This window comes from Chenopodium album, chromosome 24 (assembly GCF_948465745.1).
Source record: "Chenopodium album chromosome 24, dcCheAlbu1.1, whole genome shotgun sequence".
NCBI lineage: Eukaryota > Viridiplantae > Streptophyta > Magnoliopsida > Caryophyllales > Amaranthaceae > Chenopodium > Chenopodium album.
Genome location: NC_137857.1, coordinates 36,175,240 through 36,196,858, shown reverse-complemented (window position 1 = coordinate 36,196,858; position 21,619 = coordinate 36,175,240). Strand labels below are relative to the sequence as shown.

General features: G+C 32.3%; 4 protein-coding genes across 4 annotated transcripts; all 4 read right to left on the bottom strand.

Moving 5' to 3' along the window:
* Positions 1-647: 647 nt before the first annotated feature.
* LOC145611006 (equilibrative nucleotide transporter 3-like) lies at positions 648-5,443 on the bottom strand. The gene is made up of 10 exons (XM_081666252.1): positions 5,356-5,443; positions 2,977-3,038; positions 2,768-2,872; positions 2,464-2,619; positions 2,229-2,372; positions 1,993-2,098; positions 1,618-1,778; positions 1,357-1,535; positions 1,004-1,262; positions 648-883 (listed from the first exon to the last, which is right to left on the bottom strand). The coding sequence occupies exons 1-10, from the start codon at positions 5,441-5,443 to the stop codon at positions 773-775; spliced, it is 1,371 nt and encodes a 456-aa protein (XP_081522378.1). The 3' UTR covers positions 648-772.
* An 880-nt stretch (positions 5,444-6,323) lies between these two features.
* Positions 6,324-8,614, bottom strand: LOC145611005 (equilibrative nucleotide transporter 3-like). Its single transcript, XM_081666251.1, has 9 exons — positions 8,567-8,614; positions 8,315-8,419; positions 7,996-8,151; positions 7,752-7,895; positions 7,514-7,619; positions 7,154-7,314; positions 6,893-7,053; positions 6,538-6,796; positions 6,324-6,434 (listed from the first exon to the last, which is right to left on the bottom strand). Exons 1-9 carry the CDS (start codon positions 8,612-8,614, stop codon positions 6,324-6,326), a joined length of 1,251 nt encoding a protein of 416 aa, XP_081522377.1.
* A 1,412-nt stretch (positions 8,615-10,026) lies between these two features.
* Positions 10,027-12,736, bottom strand: LOC145611004 (equilibrative nucleotide transporter 3-like). Its single transcript, XM_081666250.1, has 9 exons — positions 12,686-12,736; positions 12,459-12,563; positions 11,680-11,835; positions 11,394-11,537; positions 11,194-11,299; positions 10,861-11,034; positions 10,610-10,751; positions 10,256-10,514; positions 10,027-10,137 (listed from the first exon to the last, which is right to left on the bottom strand). The coding sequence occupies exons 1-9, from the start codon at positions 12,734-12,736 to the stop codon at positions 10,027-10,029; spliced, it is 1,248 nt and encodes a 415-aa protein (XP_081522376.1).
* A 3,160-nt stretch (positions 12,737-15,896) lies between these two features.
* On the bottom strand, positions 15,897-18,914 carry LOC145611318 (equilibrative nucleotide transporter 3-like). The gene is made up of 10 exons (XM_081666641.1): positions 18,747-18,914; positions 18,416-18,476; positions 18,188-18,292; positions 17,831-17,986; positions 17,568-17,711; positions 17,349-17,454; positions 16,932-17,092; positions 16,680-16,840; positions 16,331-16,589; positions 15,897-16,207 (listed from the first exon to the last, which is right to left on the bottom strand). Exons 2-10 carry the CDS (start codon positions 18,458-18,460, stop codon positions 16,097-16,099), a joined length of 1,248 nt encoding a protein of 415 aa, XP_081522767.1. The 5' UTR covers positions 18,461-18,476; positions 18,747-18,914; the 3' UTR covers positions 15,897-16,096.
* Positions 18,915-21,619: the final 2,705 nt, after the last annotated feature.

Below are 21,619 nucleotides of genomic sequence, written 5' to 3'. Positions count from 1 at the left end.
AATAATTAAAAAAAAATAGTAATAAATGCTAGAAAGAGGAATGTAATTTAGGGACGGAGGGAGTAGTGGGTTTGGGTGGGGAGACAAGAGAGATATAATATTTTATAGACTCTAGGCATGTACATCTAAATTTTTTTTGGTGTTAAGCGAGCCACAAGGGCGGAGATGAGAATCGATCCCAAGTTTTCTTGGAATCGGGAGGGAAGCTCTAACCACTTGAGCTATCCCTCACTCTCAATTTTTAATAGACTATTAGTTAGTTTATTATTAATCAGTTCACTCAAAATATGTAATTGACATGGAAATAAGGCAGCCTAATAAAAGTTCTTCATTAATTAAACAGAAAGATCTCCGACATGCCACTCTACACCCTAGATGTTCAGATTATGTGACAACGAACAGCATAGTGTCTTGATAAGAAGTATTTGCATTAAGGTAATGTTTTAAACTTTTTGTAAACCATCTAGTCCTTCAATTTTTTCTACTAAATTTGTTGGCATGTAAAAGCATATTAAAATCATATAAATAAACTACAAATACTCGATTAAACTACTAATTACACACTTCTTAAGAAATCTGATAACCTTCAAATAAACTTGTATTTTGTTACAAGTAATAACTTCCATAGATTTTTTGTGTCAAAAAAAAAAAAAAACAAAAAAAAAAAAAAAAAAAAAAAAAAAACTTCTATAGATTTTTATACGCATATGTTTTTTGCAATTTGTTATCTTCTTCATTAAAAGCTTCCGTTTGCAATTAATTATCTTCTCCATTAAAAACTTCCATTGCCTATGAGCCACAACCAATCGAGGCAAGCACCGGAAAATATACCACCTAGAAGAAATAAGACCAACAAATTTCCCAATGCGTTTTGCTCCGGTCCCTGTACAATTGTACATCAATGTACAACAAATATTTCATATTAAATTGTAGATCCATTTAGCCACACTATATACAATGCTATCAAAATATAATCAACTAATGAGTTTCTTAAAGTACAAACCTTGTAACCTTTAGGCGTTGCAGTCATCACACAAACCGTGAGATGACCATTAGTAAATCCCAATAATGAGGTGAGCATAATCATCCACCCTTCATTTGCATATTTTGCAGTGAAGTAAAATGCAGGGACAAAGAGGAAACGAGCTAGTATCGCGATCATTAGGCCCTTTCGAGACTCCAAGTTTAAGTACTTTATCAAGGGAGTGTATCTTCCAACTAGGTCCAAAACATTGTACATGGCAATCAACACAATGGAATACCTACAAAACAAGATTTCAAATTTTATCAGCGTTTATGGTCAATATTATTAACTTTTGATAATAGACCATATGCTATAATAATTAAAAGCTATACCATGCACCTAATGTGTGATTTCCTGTATCTTCATACAAAAAACCAGGGAAAATTGACAGTGTGAGCGCATAGATAAGGTATAAACCCAAAAAATAATCCCAATTTTGACTTAGCAATTGTTTCAGTGTGAAACGATCCACAACTTTCGCACCATTATCAACCTGCAATGTAGGAAATCTCTTTAAAAAGTTGCTTAAATAATTCACAACTAAAACTGAAAAATGAAAGTGAAATGAACTGATGTTGTATCTTATTAATTACTTGATTGATACCGGCAGCAGCAAGGTCAGCTGTAACAGTTTTAGATCCTTCTGAAGCTGCCTTGGACCGGAAATACTTGACAATTGGCAACTTAGGGAAGTAGTATGCATACAACAAAATGCATAAAAATTCTATTCCTGTGGAGATTGCCAAGAATAGTACTGCAAAAATAGATTTACTAAACAATCAAGACGTGATAAGTGCTGATTTATTCACAAAAATGCCCTCATGAGAAACAATTTTCGTTTCTCAATATGAGAAACAAGGAATTTCCCTAATTTTTATAAGTATTTTTCAGATAAAAAATGCACGAGTTTTAGTCAAGAAAAGAGTACTAAACAAGTCATCCTAAACATGAAGTATTAAGATACTTACAAGCGCCCTTGCGTAGTCCATCATGAGATTTGTCAAATGCTGCCTTTGTAACTAGCCTCAGAACAGAGGTCAGTGCACCGGATGCAGCCAAACCAGCAAAGAAAGACTGTATTTAGGCATCACAGGGCGGATTAGTATTACACTATTAGATGTATACTTGCATTGTGTAACATTAAAAGATCAATACTATAGTCTATTGGTGAAGTTAAGTAATAACCGCGACACATTTTACATACTTGTAAAAGCTCAGGCACCATAAAAGCCAAGTCACCACACATCCCACCTTGGACACAAGCATCTGCAACACCAAAAGCACCAACCAGTATGCATAAACCGATATAAGGTCCAACTCCGCCTTTTCCAGATGTTCCTAGATCTAACTGTCACGATCATACAAAAGGGATATATTCACAAAAATTCCAACTTTGATTTGAATTCAGAATTTGAAATTTCACGTGTAAGGTAAGTTACCAATAAACATCCCAAAATACTAATGAAGAACAGAATGTATCCAGCTATGTTTCTCCTCCTAGTATTGATCCGATGTTCATTATACGCCAATATTGCCATTGTTCCAACAGCAAACGGTTGATATATTAGTGTAAGTACCCTTGATGGATGGTAGTTCTTCACATGAAAAAGCCGCGAACCAAATTAGCTAAAACATGTATAATCTTCTGAATGCAGTTAAGTTCTAACAGATTGATTAAATGAAACAGGGGAAAGATATGTATATATATGAAATTATTGGTACACAAACCAACCAATTTCGTACCGGGAAAACTTGGTAATAGTAATCTCCAACGGTGAGCATGGTGTTCCATGAAAGGAGAGTTCCCATTCCAAGCAACCAACATACAAACACAGCGCTCCATTTTCCCTGATCACCACACACAATCAATTCATTAAGATCATATCTTTACACTATCTTCGTTGAGGCTCATAAGGGTCCGGCTCCTGAATATAATTTGAGCAAAGTCTTACCTCCAATCGAGTAGGAGTACCATCATTTTCTTCAGCAGTAGTACTCATGGCTAGTTCACCACCTATATATCACAAAATTAAGATGTCAATTTATTTGTTAACCATATTTCCACTTTCACACATTATTCTTTGATCGTGCTATTAGATAATTAAGGATATTAATGGTCAAATTTATGTGTTAGTGGACGCAATTTCTACATGTTGCAAAATTCATTAGAGGTACTCCTAGTAAAAGGGACGGGGTCATGTGCATGTCAAACAAATTAATAAGTAGAATACAAAGATAGGGCAGGATAAAAATCGCTGAATTGAAGCAAACAACACCCAACAAAATATAATTTGTGAAGATTTGTTTGGTTTATCGGTAGTGTAAATTACACAATCAAGATGACAATTGGCTTCGAACAAGGGATGTACAATACTATAATTAGAAGGGAGCAATTTAAATAAAATCAGATGAAAGATCGAAAAACTTACTTTGCTCTGAGTTCTAGTGTGGTGAATTTATGTGATGATCAAAGGGAACAAGAGATAATCAAGGCAATCGTACGTGTTACCTTTGCATAACGGATTTTATTAAGGAAAAATAAAAGTTAGAAAATAAATATTAAATATGAAAAGAATAGATAGAAGAATTTAATTTCAATTAGGGTTCTAATAAGATAGAATTCTTAAATTATATCAGATACAACTCATACAAGTATAGTTTGCCTCAAAAAAAAGTACGAGTATGTAAGATAGTTAGATTATGTGTTTCTTAACACATCTATAGCCCGAAGTTAAAAATAATGAAAATAATTAGTCAAAACTAATACAGTAATTATGTAGTTTCCTTTAGTGCAATTGGGCCGAATTATCAATAACTTTAATCTAGTACTCGTATATCATTATTTTAAGAGGTTAAAAATGCATGATTAAGAAATCTATGTAAGTAAATTCATTATATATTACTCATTAATCATTTTATTTTAATTTTTTTGTGAAATGAATATATGTAATAAGATTTGTAAGTCGTGCATCGTACGGGTGCTAGTGACACATGTCACATTATGGTGCTTTTTTTTCCTTCCAAAACTTTGTTTTCCTTTTTAACCTTTTTTTAAAAAAAATATTTGATAGAACTATAAGTCTATAATAATATCATTGTTGTCTCAAAAAAAAAATATCATTGTTCAAAAAATAAAAATGGTATCATTCCAAATTTTTTATTTATCTTAATAGCAAAAATAATTCTTTTCATTTGGCGTTCAAAATTCTTCTATACACATTTATTACCTAAAACATTATTCAAACACTTATTTATTATTTGATAAACAAAGTAATATTAGATTTTGCAAAAAAAATAATACTACGTAGTCACTTTTATTTGTTAGATAAAATTATGTTTTTTTTTTTTCAAAGACTTACCATGCATGAACGGGGCCTAAATTAGCTAAATTACTAATGAGGAAAGGGGATTTAAATTAGTGACCTATCGGGTACGGGTTCTCAATGTTTGCCACTAGCCAAAACCACTTTGGTAATTATGTAGTTAAAAGTTAAGTGGTCGGTGATAAGTTGATAACACTCCTCTTATAGAGTTCACGTATTGTCTTCATTGCAAATATGAAGTCATTCCTCAGCTTGTTGGGGTCTTGATAACATACTCCACATTTTTCCCTTAAATCTGTTACTTTTTTTTTGAAAGGGAAATCTGTTACTTGTGTATAATTATTAAAGTCCATACGAGTAGTGAATTTGTTTATGTTACTATTATCAAGTTATGAATATGATTTGATTTACTAGTACTATGATTTGATTTACTGTTACTAGAAATCTGCTAAGAATCAACTATATACACCCTTTTTTTTTGTATTATTTTTTTTTTTTTTTTTAAAAAAGGAAAGAAACAATGAGAAGCAAATGTTATATGCTTATATCCATAAATTCATATAATAAATAAATAAGCTTTAAATAAATGGACAATCTATATTCAAATTCAAAATTATTTCATTGCATTTTGATTTTTCTTCTAGTCTTTTTTAAAAGCTTCCATGGCCTATGAGTCACAACCAATCAAGGCAGAGAGTGAGGGATAGCTCAAGTGGTTAGAGCTCCATCCCGATTTCAGGAGATCATGAGATCGATTCTCACCCCGCGCCCTTGTGGCTCTCTAAACACCAAAAAAAAAAAAAAAAAAAAAAAAAAAAAAAAAAAAAACAACCAATCAAGGCAAACGCCGGGAAATAGGCCACCTAGAATGAAAAACACAAGCAAATTCCACAATGCGTTTTGTTCTGGTCCCTATACATCAATTTATTATGTATTAATGTTATAAAACAACAAAATGTTATCGAACAGTATGAATAACACTTGAATTTTGTAAGCAGACCTTGTAACCTTTAGGTGCATCAGTCATCACACAAACTGTGAGATGGCCATTTGTTAATCCCAATAAGGATGTTAGCATGAGCAATTGAGCATCCATCCTTCATTGGCACACTTTGCAGTGAAGTAGACAGGGGCAGTAGAGGCGCAGTGCAAGTTGAGCGACCGTGCAAGGCCCTCAAAATTTTGGGGTCCCAAAAACAGATAAATAGTTAATATGTGTGCAAAAATAAAGAAAGCTCTCCTTGGTTTGATGGTTAGGACTTAGGAGCAAGAAGTTTAGAAAGGGAAGTCTGTGATCGGACTCCCCACGGCATCAAATTTTTGAAATAAATACATTTCGCCACTAGCACCCCGTGGGCCCATGTGCTTTATTTTGAGTACTCTTTTTTTTTTTTTTTCCTTTTCTTACTATAACCTATCTAAAGTATTTTTGCTTCCTTCTCATTCCCCATACTAATATCTTAGGACTTATCTTGTTATTTTTGATATTTTTTACTAACTCTGTTACAGGTTATGTGCAACGATTTGACATAAAGCAGAGAGGAAAAATGTCTAATCGTTGCACATAACCTGTAACGGAGGTAGTACATCAAATTATTGAGATAATTGCCCTTGAAATTACTCCTAATAATGTTATAATTTTATTTCTTGTAATTTAATATCAATGTGACAATTCAAATTAATATATGTTCGAATTATTATTTAACCGAAACCTCCTTTTAAATTATGAAAAAAGGGCCCAAGTTTAAAGATCGCACAGGGCCTGAAATTCTTTGCCCCGCCCCTAAAAGTAAATGCCGGGACAAAGAGTAAACGATCTAGTATCACCATCATTAGGCCCTTTTGAGATTCCAAGTTTAAGCAATTTATCAAGGGAGTGTATCTTCCAATTAGGTCGAAAACATTATACATGGAAACCAACACAATACCTGCAAAAAAAAGGTACCAATTTTTGCAATATGTTTTCTTCTTCATTATTAAAAGCTTCCATTGCCTATGAGCCACAACCAATCAAGGCAAACACCGGAAAATATACCACCTAGAAGAAATAAGACCAACAAATTTCCCAATGCGTTTTGTTCCGGTCCCTACACATCAATTTACACCAAAATTAATTGTAGACACATTTAGCCACACTATATACAATGATATCAAGATATAATCAACTAATGAGTTTCTTAAAGTACAAACCTTGTAACCTTTAGGCGCCACAGTCATCACACAAACCGTGAGATGGCCATTGGTAAATCCTAGTAACGATGTGAGCATGATCATCCATCCTTCATTTGCATATTTTGCAGTGAAGTAAAATGCAGGGACAAAGAGGAAACGAGCTACTATCGCGATCATTAGACCCTTTCGAGACTCCAAGTTTAAGCACTTTATTAAGGGAGTGTATCTTCCAACTAGGTCCAAAACATTGTACATGGCAATCAACACAATGGAATACCTACAAAACAAGATTACAAATTTTATCAGTGTTTATGGTCCATGTTAACTTTTGATAATAAACCATATTCTATACTAATTAAGAGCTATAATATACCATGCGCCTAATGTGTGATTTCCTGTATCTTCATACAAAAAACCCGGGAATATTGACAGTGTCAACACATAGATTAGGTATAAACCCAAGAAATAATCCCAATTTAGACGTAGCAATTGTTTCAGTGTAAAACGATCCATTACTTTCGCACCATCCTCAACCTGCAATGTTTTAAGAGGTAATCTCATTAAAAAGTAGCTTAAATGATTCACAACTGAAACTTAAAAATCAAAGTGAAATGAAGTGTTGTATCTTAATTACTTGATTGATGCCAGCAGCAGCAAGGTCAGCTGTAACAGTTTTAGATCCTTCCGAAGCTGCTTTGGCCCGGAAATACTTGACTATTGGCAACTTAGGAAAGTAGTATGCATACAAGAAAATGCATAAAAATTCTATTCCAGTGGAGATTGCCAAGAATAGTACTGCAAAAATAAAAGGTTCAACAAGTTCAAATAAGTGTCAATAAGAAAGAAAAAACAATCAAAACGCGATAAGTCTGCCTATAATTCATATAAGTATGTTTCAGATAAAAAAAAATGCACAAAGTTTAAGTAAAGACAAGAGTACTAACTACTAAACAAGTCATCCTAACATTGATAATAAATATACTTATATACTTACAAGCACCCTTGCGTAGTCCATCATGAGATTTGTCGAATGCTGCCTTTGTAACTAGCCTTAGAACAGAGGTCAGAGCACCAGATGCAGCTAAACCAGCAAAAAAGGACTGTATGTAGGCATGCATCACAGGATTAGTATTACACATTTTACACTATTACATGTATACTTGCAATGTGTAACATTAAAAGATCAATACTATAGCTGAATTTAAGTAATAACCGCGACACATTATACATACTTGTAATAGTTCAGGTATCATAAAAGCCAAGTCTCCACACATCCCACCTTGGACAAAAGCATCTGCAACACCGAAAGCACCAACCAGTATGCATAGACCGATATAAGGTCCAACTCCGCCTTTTCCTGATGTTCCTAGATCTAACTGTCATGATCAAACAAAAGGGCTATATATTCACAAATTGAAAATTCCAGCTTTGAACTTTGAATTCGGAATCGGAAATCACACGTGTAAGGTAAGTTACCAATAAACATCCCAAAGTACTAATGAAGAACAGAATGTATCCAGCTATGTTTCTCGTTCTAGTATTGATCCGCTGTTCATTATACGCAAATATTGCCATTGTTCCAACAGCAAACGGTTGATACACAAGTGTAAGTACCCTTGAAGGATGGTAGTTCTTCACATGAAAAAGCCGCGAACCAAATTAGCAAAAATTTAATCTAATGAATTGAATGCAGTTAAGTTCTAAGTATATATGTGAAATTATTGGTACACAAACCAAAGGCTAGGAACTTTTAATTGTGAATGAAGTATTAAAAGGGAGCAACTTCAATTCGTACCGGAAAAACTTTGTAATAGTAATCTCCAACGGTGAGCATCGTGTTCCATGAAAGGAGAGACCCCATTCCAAGCAACCAACATACTAACACAGCGCTCCTTTTCCCCTGATCACCACACACACACAATATATTACGATCATTGAGGCTCATAAGGGTCCGGCCCCTTAGAATACTGTTTAAGAATCACAGTATTAATTCTTTTACTGCTTAAAGCTAAGAGCCTAATTACGTATAATTTGAGCAAAGTCTTACCTCCAATCGAGTAGGAGTACCATCATTTTCATCAGCAGTAGTACTCATGGCTAATTCACCACCTATTAAGACGGTAATTAAAATTCTATTAATATTTCCCCAATTCCCCTTCACACATTATAGCTTGACCAAATATTGTGATTCATAAGTAAAGAATAAATATTCATATAAGACGCGTGCTCTTTGATTGATTCCTTTCAATTTACACTTTCAAGAAATCGATTTTTACAATATTGTTTTATTTAGAATTATAAATATTAATAGTCAAATTTACGTGTTAGTGAACTCAAATTAAATCTCTATATGTTGCAAAATTTATAGGAGTTACTCCTAGACAAAAGGGACGGGGTCATGCATTCATGCTTGTCAAACAATTTAATTAGTAGAATACGAAGATAGGGCAGGATAAAAATCGTTGAATTGAAGCAAACACCACCCAAAACAAAATTAGTCGAAAATTGTTTGTTATATCGATAGTTTAAATTACACCATCAACGTAACAAGGGATGTAAATACTACAATAAAAAGGGAAATTCAATTCAAATAAAATCAGATGAGAGAGAGGAAAACTTACTTCACTCCGAGCTTTAGTGTGGTGAATTTATTTGATAATTAAAGGGAACCAGAGATTCAAGGCAATCGTTTTACCTTTGCATAACGAATTTTATTAATAAATAAATAAATAAAGTTAGAAAATATATATTAAGTATGAAAAGGATAGATAGAAGAATTTAATTTAAATAAGGTTTCACATAAGATAGAATTTTAAAATTAAAATTATATCATATACAAGTCAGTTAGATTACGTGTTTTTATACACATCTATAGCCTGAAGTTTTAATAAAAATGAAAATAATTAGTCAAAAATAAAACAATAATTATGTAGGTTTCTTCTTTCATTTGGTGCAATTGGGCCGAAATTAGCGATTACTAATAGGGAAAGGGGATTTGAATTAGTGACCTATCGTGTAGAGGCTCTCAAGTCTCAATATTTGTAAGTTTGTAACTAGCCAAAAGCTCTTTGGTTATTATGTGTCAAGTGGTCGGTGATAAGTTGAGAACACTCCTCTTAGAGTTCACGTATATTGTCTTCTTTTTTTTTGACAACCAACGTATATTGTCTTCATTTCGTATTTTGGCTATATATTGCAATTATAGTCAATCCTCAGCTCTTTGGGGTCTAAGTCTTGATAAAATTATAGCACTTTTTTTCCCTTCAATATTTTATATTTTATCAAGTTAAGAACTTACGAATGACGATGTTATACTAGAAATCTGCTAAGAATAATCAACAAGATGCACCCAACATAAATTATAAAAGAAAAGGAAAGAAACTATGCGAACCAAATGTTATATCCATTGTATTCAAATATCTATTTAAGCTTTATATAAACGGACAATATATTTTCAAAATTATTGCATTTCAATTCATTGCATTTTGATTTCTCTTCTTTGTTCCATCAAAAGCTTCCATGGCCTATGAGCCACAACCAATCAAGGCAAACGCCGGAAAATAGGCCACCTAGAATGAAAAACACTAGCAAATTCCCCAATGCGTTTTGTTCTGGTCCCTATACATCAATTAATGTAAAAAAAAAAAACACACACAAACACATGAAAACATTACGAAACAACAAAGTACAATGTTATCGATTAGTATAATTAACACTTGAATTTTGTAAGACAAACCTTGTAACCTTTAGGTGCAGCAGTCATCACACAAACTGTGAGATGGCCATTTGTTAATCCTAATAAGGATGTTAGCATGAGCATCCATCCTTCATCTGCATATTTCGCAGTAAAGTAAAATGCCGGTACAAAGAGGAAACGAGCTAGTATCACCATCATTAGGCCCTTTCGAGACTCCAAGTTTAAGCAATTTATCAAGGAAGTGTATCTTCCAACTAGGTCGAAAACATTGTACATGGCAACCAACACAATAGCATACCTGCAAAAAAAAGAACTTTTGAAATGGGCTAGACTAGACTATTAATACATAATAGACTAGACTAATACATTAAATTAATTAATTACGAGATTTACCATGCACCTAATCTGTGAGTTCCTGTATCTTCATACAGAAAACCAGGGAAAATTGACAATGTCAGCACATAGACAAGGTATAAACCCAGACAATAATCCCAATTTTGACATAGTAATTGTTTTAGCGTCAAACGATCTTCTACTTTTGCATCCTCAACCTGTACAATTTCAAGAAACAATTGTTATAAGTGTTGCTTACTATACATATAAAAATGGTACTCAAGAAATACACTAATGCTACTAAGATGAACTTGTGTTGCTTGCCTGGTTGATACCAGCAGCAGCAAGGTCAGCTTTAACCGTTTTAGATCCTTCTGAGGCCGCCTTTGCACGAAAGTACTTGACAATGGGCAACTTAGGGAAGTAAAATGCATACAAAAAAATGCACATAAATTCAATTCCTATAGCAATTGCCAAAAATAGTACTGCAAAAGTCAAGATTATTAAGCATCAGTTACTAAGTCAAAGTCTAAAATACATGTGCTTACATAATCAAATATGTCAATTTTAAATTTTCAGTGGTTACCATAACAAGACTAAAATACTTGTGCATATAGTCTTAAACAATTATAATGTAAACTCACAAGCACCCTTGCGTAAACCATCATGAGATTTATCAAATGCTGCTTTCGTCACTAGCCTCAATCCAGAGGTTAGAGCACCCGAAGCTGCCAAACCCGCGAAGAATGACTACAGATCAGAATCACAAGATTAATTATGCTAGTTATTAAAAAATAAAAGTTAAGTTGATGGTTGAAGCCCAAGATCAATTTATAACACATACTTGTATAAGTTGAGGCGGCATAAAAGCTAAGTCTCCACACATTCCACCTTGGACATGAGCATCGGCTACTCCAAAGGCGCCAACGAGTAAGCACAAAACTACATAAGGCCCAACTCCTCCTCTTCCAGATGCTCCTACATCTAACTGTACGTCATCATGATCAAAGAAACAAGCAAAGGGATAAAATTCACTGAAATTCCAATTGATGAGACCTATTAAACAACATACGATTCTCTTGCAAAAATGTACTTCAATTCAAATTAGGTTTCAATGAAAGGTGACATACCAATAGACAACCCAGAGTACTAATGAAGTAAATACTGTATCCGGATATGATTCTTTTTCTAGTATCAATCAGCGATTCGTTGTACGCAAGAATCGCTATTGTTCCAAGAGCACATGGTTGATATACTAGTGTAAGTACCCTTGAAGGATGGTAATTCTTCATAACAAAACAAGCAAACACAAAATTAAAACCAAAAATTGCAATCGCTTAGGAAATATTATTTTTCTTTGAATGAACTAACATTGCAATAGACATAAAGAACATTCATCTACATTACTAAAATAAAACTAAAACATTTATATACATTCACTACTTTTGTAATGTATGTTGCATGTGTATATACACATTCACACATATATATAATTAGGTGTACTTAATTTATAGATTACTTTTTTTTTTCCAAACCATAATTTATAGATTATTGGTTGTATATATATTGTTTTTCCCAAGTAATTCAAATAAACCCTTTTTAAACCTTTTTCTCTTAATTGTTTGTTACAAGTTTTTTTCAAATAGTTAAATTAACTGAACTAATATCATACACAACCAGAAAATGAACTAGCTCACTCACTTATGGATGACTTTAATTTGTAAGAAAAGTGGTTCAACTATCTAAAGACGAATGATCGGTTAAAGCTTTTGGTTGAGTTGATCCTTTAACATAAGACACATACAAAACATGAGATCGAATCCCGTCATACTTTAATTTGTCGGGTTGCTCTGAGGCAGCCCAAAAGTAATAAAATACATAAAGGGACAAAAAAGGAAGAGATTCATACAGGGAAAACTTTGTAATAGTAGTCATTAATGGTGGCCATACTGTTCCATGCAAGGAGTGACCCTAATCCAAGAAACCAGCACACTATCACAGCATTCCTCTTTCCCTGATTAATCAAAAGGAAAAACAAAAAATTAAAAATCTTATCCATCATAATAGTTTCTTTGAATTTACTGAAAATTAGAAATAAAATCATTGAAACATTAATTCAAACACCTTATTAATTACCTGCAATTTCTCAGGAGCGCCATTATCAACCTCAAAAGAGTCAAATCCCATGATTAATTCACAAAATCAAGTGACAATTCTGATTGAACTTTATAAATCATTTGTATACATGAATATACATATGTATATGACTTATTTTTATAAATTAAAGACTTAAGTTGTAAGTTGTACTCCTCATTAATTACTAGCGCCCACCCACTAAACATGCATCTTATTACATATGGCAACTTAATTGCATGATTGCCATATTGCATTGCATGCAGGGCCTTTGGAGTCTTCTATTGACAATAAATAATATTGTGCATAGAGTTAGTGAGTTACAAAGGCTAGTGATATTAATGTTACGTGTTTTACATTAAAAGGTAAGTAAACATTTCTTTCTTTCGTCAATTGTCAATTGGTTTTATAATGAAATCTTATGTTACTAAACGATCCTTCAAACTTAATGTTGTTAGATTGTTAGAATAACAACTTTTTTTAGTCCAAATTCATTATATAAACAGAAAATTTCCAAGAGTAAAATTATATACTCATTATCTTGCCTATTGCTTATATAAATAATGAAAATAATAATATGATGAGAGCAAAGTCGTCTAAAATAAAGGGATTAGGAATCGCCTCAAACATAAAAAAGGAAATTTTTTATTGAGTGACATCGAAGATTATAGCCCAGAGTACCAATCAAAATCAATTGGCCTTAGGTGCATCCTCATGCTCCTAAGATAGGTGCAACAAGAGAAGGCCCAAAACGCGCGGCCCAATTAATAACCCAAACAACAAATCCGCGATCCGTCAAAATCAACACTACGCTCTACAAAATGAACATATAGTAAAAAAATATGAACATGAAAAAAATTATGAACATTTAATAATAAAAAATGAACACGTAAAAAAATGAACATTTATTACTTATAATGCATATGTTTCATAATCATATTATTTTTTATTTCTTCAAATTTTTATGTTCATAATTAAAAGCATTATATTCATAATAATATTTTACATGTTCATATATAATTTCAAATATTCATAATGTAAATATGTGTTGTACATGAAATATTAATTAAATATGTTTATGCATATGTTGTCTTTCTTAAATGTTTATGTTCATATTTTTTTACATTTATGTTCACATTTTAAATGCTTTTATTCACTTTAAGAAAACCAATGCTTACGTTCATATATTTGAAATGTTATGTTCACTTTTTGAAATGCATAGGTTCATATTTTTTTTGCCTATGTTCACTTTTTGAAAAGCTAATGTTCACATTTAAAGGAACCTATGCATATGTTCATAATGAAAATATTCATAGTAAATATTTCTTGTTCATGAAATATTCTCATTAAGCCTGTTTATGCATAAGTTTTCTTTCTTGAATGCATATGTTCATATTTTTTTACGCATATGTTCACCTTAAAGAAACCAATGCTTACGTTCATATTTTGAATTGTTATGTTTACTTTCTGAAATGCATATATTCATATTTTTTATGCCTATGTTCACTTTATGAAAAGCTAATGTTCACATTTAAGGGAATCTATGCATATGTTCATATTTTGCATAATTATGTTCATTGATAAAAAAAAATGCAAAAAATCAGATGTAATTCATACACAAATGAAATTGATCGAAGCTTAAAAAAAAATCAATTCATATGAATTCAAAAGTTAGATAAACTTAATTAATCGAAATTAAGCACAAATTCACCACATAATAAATTCAATTGAAAAATTGAAACAAAAGATTAAAAAAAAAAACAAAGGAGAGAGAAATTAAAGAAGGAAGGAGAAAAAACAGAGGAAAAGAAAATCATAATGATATTTTTTATCATATTATCCAATTGAAACAGATGCAATCGCAAAAACAGAGAATAATTTTTCTAGAAAAAACAGAAGAAAAAGGAATTAAAGAAGGAGAAAAAAACAGGGAATAATTTTTCCAGAAAAAAAAAACAGAGAACAAAATATAGTAATGAAAATTTTAATGGAAAACTTTGATGAGAATTAGGAAAGATAGGAGAAGAGAGAAAATTGGAAAAGAGGAAACCAAAAAATTTGAAAAAGGAAACTAAGAATCTTATGCGGGAAGAAACGTTAGTGAACACTAAATATGTGTGGCTGCGTTTCACGTAGTTTCTCCTGCGTTTTGATAGTGACACCTATTTCTAGGTGCAGGAGGTTACACCTAAGAATATGCCAATCAAAATTATGTCCAGTGTTTTCCCAATGCCAAACGGCCCAACTTTCTAGCCCACAACATCCTACAGCCCAACAAAATAGGAAGCCCAAAGCCTGTCTCTAAACCTCACTGATTTGTTTAAATTGACCTCTCTCTTGTTTAAATCTTTGATGATAGTAAATGTCCTAGGCACGGCTGCAAGTAAGCCAGATTGTGGGAGGCTTGGTTCGGTGGTGGTGCTCGAAAGTCATTCAACCTCTCTCGACTCTTGCTCATTATCCCAAGTCCTTGTCGTAAATTGAGCTAAAACGAGCAATTGTGTATTAGACTTAGGCAGCTAGTTTGGATTGTGCGTTGATTTTGTTTAATGTGTATGTGAAATTTGAGATATACGACTATAATATGATGCAGCAAGCGGGTGCAAACATTGGAAGAGGAAAGCGGGATATATGTAGTTGAGCTCCTCTATAATTCAGGTGCTTTTGATGAATAAATTTCATGAAAGTATGAAATCAATCTTCTTTTCATCCAAATCTCATTTCTTTACTTTGACTTGTCTTTAAATATTAATGTTATGCAATTGATTATAACTTCTTCCCTGTTTCTTGTTCGCTATTGTCTGCTTTATTTTAAAGAAAAATGTGTTAAGGTTCTTGTTAGCATGTTAGCTATCTGAACACTTTTTTTTTATTGAGTGATTATTGCCATATTCGTCAACTGTTGTTTCTTGTTTAATTTATAGGCTCTTGTTAGCATGTTAGCTATCTGAACAATATTTTTATGGTTCGCAATGAGTGATAATTGCAATATTCGTCAACTGATGTGTCTTGTTTACAAGCTTATTGTTGCTACACAAAGCCGTGGAAATTAAGATATATCCAGTTTGCAGCCTAGTCCGTTCTGATTAGATAGCAGGTTCAATTCTAGACTGGTGAATTCAGTCTCGAACCAGAAGAAGAAATTCTCAACAAGGATAACCGAAAAAGAAACACTTGTATACAATTGATAATAGAGACATTTCTTTCCAAGTATCAAAATAATAATCAAACTATGCACAAATTCCCCTGCTTCTAGTGAATTGTATAGTTCAATCTATCAGCTCACCTTAGTTCATGACCTATAGTTTCAAGGCGATAAGAATTAATGTGGAAATTTTTGTATATCCCATAAAGATTAAACAACTGAAGCTATTTATAAAGTGTGGCTCACCATGTCTTGTTCTTTTATCTCTATCAGAACTTTCCGTTGCCTATGATCCACAACCAATCAAGGCAAACACCAGTAAATATACCTGCTAACAGGAATAAAACTAGCAAATTCCCCATCGCGTTTTGCTCTGGTCCCTGCAACAATATATATCAAAACTAATTAGAATTTTGTTTAAGAAAAATCCCTAGATATCAACCAAGAATAAAAAAAAAAGTTTTAAAATCTGATTGATCAATGTTTTAAACTATAAAACGAACCTTGTAGCCCTTGGGCGCGACTGTCATCACACAAACTGTGAGATGGCCATTAGTGAATCCCAACAGGGATGTGAGCATTATCATCCATCCTTCATCACCATACTTAGCTGTGAAGTAAAATGCAGGGACAAAGAGGAAACGAGCTACTATTGCAATCAATAGACCTTTTCGAGACTCCAATTTTATGAACTTTATAAGGGGAGTGTATCTTCCTATTAGATCCAAAACATTGTACATAGCAATCAACACAACAGCATACCTGCAAGACCAAAAATCCAATTCAATCAGCATATATATGGCTTTTATGGTTTTCTAATAAATAGAATAACTAGAAGATTCAAAGACTTACCATTCTCCTAATCTGTGAGTTCCTGTATTTTCAAATAAAAAACCAGGGAATATTGACAATGTCAGCACATATATCAAGTATAAACCCAAAAAATAATCCCAATTTTGATATATCAATTGTTTGAGTGAAAAACGATCTTCAACTTTTGCACTATCCTCAATCTGCAAAGATTTAAGAAGTAGTCACCATGAAATGCTGCATAAATGTACAACAAAACTTAATAATGCAGTAAAACAAAGGAGTGTGGCTTGCCTGGTTGATACCACCAGCAGCAAGGTCAGATGTAACTGTTTTAGACCCTTCTGAAGCTGCCTTTGCACGAAAGTACTTGACGATGGGCAACTTTGGGAAGTAAAACGCATACAAGAAGATGCACAAAAACTCAACTCCTACGGTGATAGATAAAAACAATACTGCAAAAGGCAAGGGTATGATACATCATTTACTAAGTCAAGACACTGGTATAAATGAGATTCGAATATATATACATTTGTGAACAATAATAACACCCTCCATGGCTCTACTAGATATTATTTTACCACTTTCAACATTTCAATCTACTCAATACATGACATTTTTAAATTTTTAATGCAATACCAAGAAGTCTAATTGTCTAAAATAACTCTGCATAAACTTAAACGATTATGATAGAGGGAGTAATAAACTCACAAGCACCCTTGCGTAGGCCATCATTAGATTTATCAAATGCAGCTTTCGTCACTAGCCTTAAACCAGAGGTTATAACACCAGAAGCAGCCAAACCAGCAAAGAATGACTACAGATCAAAATCACAGTATTAGTAAGACTAGTTATACAATAACTAAAGAACAGAAAAAAATCTTCTGTATGTGAAAGTGCAGAGAATTGATGGATAACCACAACACATACTTGAATAAATTGAGGCGGCATAAAAGCCAAGTCCCCACACATTCCACCTTGAACATGGGCATCTGCAACTCCAAACGCGCCAACAAGTAAGCATAAACCAACATAAGGCCCAACTCCTCCTTTTCCAGATGTTCCTACATCCAACTGTCATGATCAAACAACACAATATTACTAAAATTCCAACTGATACACCTATGAACTTGTAAATTTATGATACTCCAGCAAAACTTTATACTGAAAATTACACATAAAAAGTGACATACCAATAGACAACCCAGAGTACTAATGAAGAACAGAACAAATCCGGCTATGTTCCTCTTTCTAGTGTCAATTCGCGATTCATTGTACGCAAGTATTGCCATAGTTCCCACAGCAAATGGTTGATACATAAGTGTGAGTACCCTTGAAGGATGATAATTCTTCATAAGAAAATGAGAGAAACCAAAATCAACAACAAATAAAACAACCTTCACCTTCACATAATGTAACCAACATTGCATTAATGTACAAAGAAACTAAATCTTGAATTAGCTCCATACTTTCATGTAAACTTTAATACAACAAATATACTATCATGCTTTAAATAGAATCAAAACAATAAAAAGGAAGGAATTTCATACTGGAAAAACATTGTAATAGTAATCTCCAATTGTCAGCATACTGTTCCATGATAAGAGTGAACCTAATCCAAGTAACCAGCAAACTATCACAGCATTCCTTTTTCCCTGATTACCCAACACAAAAACAATCAAATCCAGCAAAAGGGTATCTTTGAATTTAACTGAAATTATGAAATAAAATCAAATTGACATTAACAATTTATCAAGACATTATCTTGAACATTTTACCTGCAACCTTTCAGGAGTGCTAATTTCTTCAGTAGCAACACCCATTTTTTTTTTAATTCACCTGTCACAAAATTAACAGGACAGTATGAAATAAACCAGTATATAAGAGCATGAATTATATATCAGCAAATATATTATATTATGATTATTATAATATTAAGTAGCTTAAATCTGATCCCAGAATTGAGGGGAATAATGTCAAAGGTTAAAAGTAAACCCCATCAAATAAAAAAGGCGAATTTTTTTTGAGATTTGGTTTATAATTAAAAAGTTGCAGAAGAAATGACAAAAACAAGTCAAATAAATGAATGAAAGAGAAAGAGAAGATTACTCTGCTCTTGGCACTGGATTGGGCGAAAGTGTGTAAGAATAAAATAATTAAAAAAGAGAGAGAGATATTCTACATTAATATTGAAGGGAATCTCATAAAAATGGTAAATTCAATGGAAGATACGTAGAATAATTGAGCATTCATATTCTTATGACAATTATAGGTGTTTGTGAATTGTATTGAATCAATATATCTTCTAAGTATCAACTATCAAGGTGGACTTTTATAGAAATAGTATTAGATTTTTTTGAGTAAAAAAACAAATTACAGCTTGAAATATCATTGATGAAAGATCAGTGAAAATGAAATCAAAGTTGTGTTTGCTGAAAATTGATTTTACCAAGCCAGGAAAAAAAGAAAAAAAGAAAAAAGTCATACATAGGGCTTCTTCGAGGTGAAAATGGAATGGTTTTGATGGAATGATTTTGGGTTGGGTCATTGAAGTTTCACTCATTTGGATTGATTTTGGGTTTGGTTGAATATTGAATATATATGTATTAATTTGTTTGGGTTAGGTCAAAATTGATGTTGGAGATGGCTTGGCTTGGGTTACTTATTCAAGAATCAAGAGTAACCCAACCCCTAATTTAGTAACCCCTAATCGACTGAGTATTCTCTAGTCGTTTGAGTAACCTCTGCCAAGTAATCCTTGAATAAGTAACCTCTGGCCGGGTAACCCCCGAGCAACCGAGTAACCCCTTAATAAGCAACTCCGATCATACAGTGTGGCCATCCACATAGAAAACGCGCGGTCAACATTGAAAAGAATGTTTGTATGATATATGTACTATATTGATATTTAGAGAATATTAAATCTATGGTAAAAATAAATAAATAAATAAATAAAAACAACAACAACTTTGTACCTTATATTCATATAATTGAATAAATTTTTATGAAGTTGTCTGTATAATGGATTAGAAGATGTACGTTATGTTCATATAATTGAATAAATTATCAAGTTTATGAAGTAGTCTGTGTAATGGAATGGATTAGAAGATATAATCAATGACCTAACTAATTCGAGTTACTCTCTAATTAGAAACATTATATTATCATAAAACCTAACAAATTCCCATAAGAAAATATCAGGTGTGTTCGGCAAAATATAGTTGTGAAGGTAGCTGTCAGTTGTGATTTTGTGAAGATAGTTGTCGGCAGTGTAGGTAGCTTTCGGCTGGCAACAAGCTGTTAGATGTAAAGATAGATAATTTAGGTATGAATGTTCGGTAAAGTGACGATTAACTGGCAGTTACATTTAAAAATCAATATTTTATATTTAATATTATAGATTAAATTTACAACAGTCACCTCTAACCTCAAAAGCTAATATTTCTAACTTTTCATAAAAGCTAACTAGTATTTTGCCAAACACTTACATTTTTTGTTAAGTAGTGGTTTGACTTGGTCAAACCACTAAAAGGTACCTAAAAACTATTCAAATGCTAGCGCCGAACATGCCCTAGTAAAGATATTATTTCTTAATTTAATCAGTTGCAAGGAATAAAGGATATTGATTACATCTCATACAAAGTATCTATAAAAATTATTTTAATTACGTAGTAAGTACATTCGAGTTCCAATTTAGGCATTTTGATCTAATATGTAATTATGGGGATAAACCCTTTTTTTTTAAGAAAAATTATGGGGATAAACCCTTTTTTTTTAAGAAAAATTATGGGGATAATTGAGTACAAGTCTAAACTATGTTAATACTCCAAAGAAAAAAATTTATTAATACTCTGTATGATTTTTATTTCTTATTAGTTGCAATATAGAATTACAGGAATAATATTTATGAAACATAAAAATTAATTTGTTGTATTCGGGTAACTAAAACACAATTATTAATATATCGTAAGACCTTACAATCAATCAATCAAAGTCTTAATCTCATAAGTGGAGTCGGCTAAAATGAACCAAATTTAATTATTGATGAGAACAAGAATAAGATCGTAAAGATCGAGGTAATCATTAAATGCGCCAACCTTACGATTATAATATTGGCATAGCCGCATTGAGTAATGGACTACTCCGTAATTGGGTATGGAGTAACAGCAAGTTGATAAAATTATAAGCAAGAGATTGAAACTAAAATGTGAACGTATGACCAATTGATAGATTTGACCGTAATAGGCTGATTAAATAAGAATCATTAGAAGGGGAATTGGAATACGTAGTATAAACGCCTTAGCCACTTGGACTTTTATACGAGTAATTTACATTATTTTTCATTGTTAAATAAGTAATACAACGTTTTATTGAAAGATTTTTCATAATTTTGAATACTCTTGATTGTGAAATAATAGTACTAATAATAACAATGAAGTCGGTAGGGTGGGGGTGGGTGTGGGGGTGAGGTGATTGAAAAAGACAACAATCAAGATACTGCTAAAGTACAACATCTATCTATCTTAGGAAAGGCAATTTGATATATTATTTAAAATGTGCTTGTTTGTTATATTACATCCGTTGCATATTATTTACAACAATTTGACATTTAACGAAGTTAGTAATAAGAAATTTTTACAATGAGGCATCAAATCTGCTCTTTGATTCTTATTGTGAAAAAGACATACGAATAAAGTATATGTTAATAATGTTATTAAGATAAATATCATTTAGTATCGACATCGAGTAATTTAGTGCGTGTAATATAAGGATATACAAGTACATATATATTATATATAAATAAAAATATATAAGTAATGATTCAAATTATATATGTTCATACCATTGCTCTATGTGACTCCATTGTCTCCAATTCTCCATAGTCCATATGCCCCAAAATAACAACAAAAAAGCTCCATATTATACCGTTTGTTGTATTTTTGTTTCCTATAACAAAAAAAGAAAACAAAAAAAGAATATTC

Bases quoted from the DNA above. Each gene is read 5' to 3' on its own strand.
- LOC145611006 (XM_081666252.1), bottom strand. From the start codon at position 5,443: ATGGATGCTCAATTGCTCATGCTAACATCCTTATTGGGATTAACAAAT. The intron at 3,039-5,355 runs GTTACAAGGTCT...TGTGATATATAG, and splicing joins GATGACTGATGCACCTAAAG to GTGGTGAACTAGCCATGAGT. The intron at 2,373-2,463 runs GTAACTTACCTT...TGATCGTGACAG, and splicing joins GTATTTTGGGATGTTTATTG to TTAGATCTAGGAACATCTGG.
- LOC145611005 (XM_081666251.1), bottom strand. From the start codon at position 8,614: ATGAGTACTACTGCTGATGAAAATGATGGTACTCCTACTCGATTGGAG. The intron at 7,620-7,751 runs GTATGTATAATG...GCCTACATACAG, and splicing joins TGATACCTGAACTATTACAA to TCCTTTTTTGCTGGTTTAGC. The intron at 6,435-6,537 runs GTTTGTACTTTA...ATTGATGTGTAG, and splicing joins TGGCGCCTAAAGGTTACAAG to GGACCGGAACAAAACGCATT.
- LOC145611004 (XM_081666250.1), bottom strand. From the start codon at position 12,736: ATGGGATTTGACTCTTTTGAGGTTGATAATGGCGCTCCTGAGAAATTG. The intron at 10,752-10,860 runs GTTCATCTTAGT...AGGATGCAAAAG, and splicing joins CAACCAGGCAAGCAACACAA to TAGAAGATCGTTTGACGCTA. The intron at 10,138-10,255 runs GTTTGTCTTACA...ATTGATGTATAG, and splicing joins CTGCACCTAAAGGTTACAAG to GGACCAGAACAAAACGCATT.
- LOC145611318 (XM_081666641.1), bottom strand. From the start codon at position 18,460: ATGGGTGTTGCTACTGAAGAAATTAGCACTCCTGAAAGGTTGCAG. The intron at 17,712-17,830 runs GTATGTCACTTT...TGATCATGACAG, and splicing joins GTACTCTGGGTTGTCTATTG to TTGGATGTAGGAACATCTGG. The intron at 16,841-16,931 runs GCAAGCCACACT...AAATCTTTGCAG, and splicing joins CTGCTGGTGGTATCAACCAG to ATTGAGGATAGTGCAAAAGT.